Raw genomic sequence first — 1,765 nt, 5'->3', positions numbered from 1 at the left:
TTCACTGTCAACATCCAATAGATATCCCTACTACTAGAGTGACCCATTTTAATGCTTGTTTTTTTTCTACCAGCGTTTCTTTGCTTCACACTTATATGTCCTTTGTTCGCTCCCTCTCTTGCTTGGCATGGTCTCAACATATTAGTGTGTTCTTTATTTAATATTGGAGCTAAATGTGGGCAATGTTTATATAAATACTAATGAACACACCATAATGCTACATATCAGTATTAAAAGTGTTATTGATACAAAATATTGAAACTCTTCTCCTTTATTGTTCCTAGGAATGGAAGACGCTGAATGCTGGAAGTACAGAGGATTGAATGAGCAACCGCATTGTTTCGGTGATGGTTACAATACGTGCGTCCATCTTTCCCGTCCAACTGTGCCACCGTGTTTCCTCTGCACCTGGTGAAGCGTTAGAGCTCATCGAATTTTGTCTCATGTCTTCTAGCAGAAGATCAGTTAGTCGAACACTATCTGCAAATTTAATGTCTCGAGTTGTAAAAAAGGAATAACTATGTTCCTCGAACCTAATGTGCATGGTTACTTGTCTTTTGTTGTATTTGTAGTTTTACATCTAACTGAATAGAGTTAAATTCGTTATAGTATTAAAAGTCATTTATGTTATAGTTCGGTTATGCCCTACGATTGGATGCAGAGAAGAGAGTTTACAATCCCAAAGGGGCTATAGTTTCCTTTTCAAACCTGTTTTGGAATGTTACTTGTTTTTATAGACCCTCTACTCGAAATAACAAAAGTGGAAATGTCATAAATATTTTATAAAGCAATTTGAAGAAAAGGAACAATATCCAATTCCCACTTTGTGGATTTCATTGGGTGTGCTGTTGTTGAAGAAAAGTGACAATAACTAGTACAAAATAAGACAACTACAATAATAATATATTCGGTGTATTTTTATAAAGCAGGATTTGAGGAGGATAAAGTATACGCAAATAGATTTCGGTTCAGGACAAACAACAATATATCAAGCAAAAACATAAAAACAAACAACCAATAGGTCACGTACCATTAGATAACAAAAGAAATAAAACACCCGCAGAGTGACACTATGGACTATCTATTCGAAAATCAAAAACATCACCAAAACACCACGGATAAGAAACTACAAGACAGCATAACACTATGGCTACAAATATATCTACAAATAAAATACTCCTCCCTACTAGTAAGAACGCATGCCTACCCACTAACTTTCTATCCTAATTCGCGTCCTCCACACCTTTCAATCAAGGGTCATGTCCTCCGTAAGCTATAACTGCTTCATGTCATGCCTAATCACTTTCCTCCAATATTTCTTCGGCCTACCTCTACCCTGTTTGAAATTATTCATAGCCAACCTCTTACACCTCCATATTGGGGCTTTCGTGCACCTCTTCATCATATGTCCAAACCATCTTAATCTAACTTTCGGTGACTTGTCTTTTCTCGAAGCTACTCCCACCTTCTCTCAAATAATCTCATATCGAATCCTATCCTTCCTAGTAAGTCCACACATCCATCTCAACATCTTCATCTTCGCCATCTTCAATTTTGGATGTGGGAGTTCTTAACTGGCCAACACTCCGCTCCATACAACATAGTCGGTCTGACTAACACTCTGTAGAATTTACCTTTAAGCTTACAAGGAACCTTTTTATCACACAAGACTCTCGAAGCGAGCCTCTATTTCAATCACCGTGTACCAATACAGTACGTGACATCCTTTTCAATCTCTCCATTCCCATGAATTATAGATCCAAGA

The 1,765-nt window shown here is 37.3% G+C and overlaps 1 protein-coding gene across 1 annotated transcript in view; it reads left to right on the top strand.

The window, feature by feature from the left end:
- Positions 1-703, top strand: part of LOC107847423 (nucleolar protein 14) — a gene marked incomplete in the record, with an annotated part of 29,098 nt that extends 28,395 nt beyond the window's left edge. The window contains 1 exon segment of the mRNA XM_047399491.1: positions 285-703. Coding sequence (XP_047255447.1) covers positions 285-323 — 39 coding nt within the window.
- Between the last annotated feature and the right edge of the window lie 1,062 nt (positions 704-1,765).

The sequence above is a fragment of the Capsicum annuum genome, chromosome 11 (genome assembly GCF_002878395.1).
Source record: "Capsicum annuum cultivar UCD-10X-F1 chromosome 11, UCD10Xv1.1, whole genome shotgun sequence".
NCBI classification, from domain to species: Eukaryota; Viridiplantae; Streptophyta; class Magnoliopsida; order Solanales; family Solanaceae; genus Capsicum; species Capsicum annuum.
The sequence above is the reverse complement of the archived record's forward strand: the minus strand, read 5'-3'. Positions and strand labels throughout refer to the sequence as shown.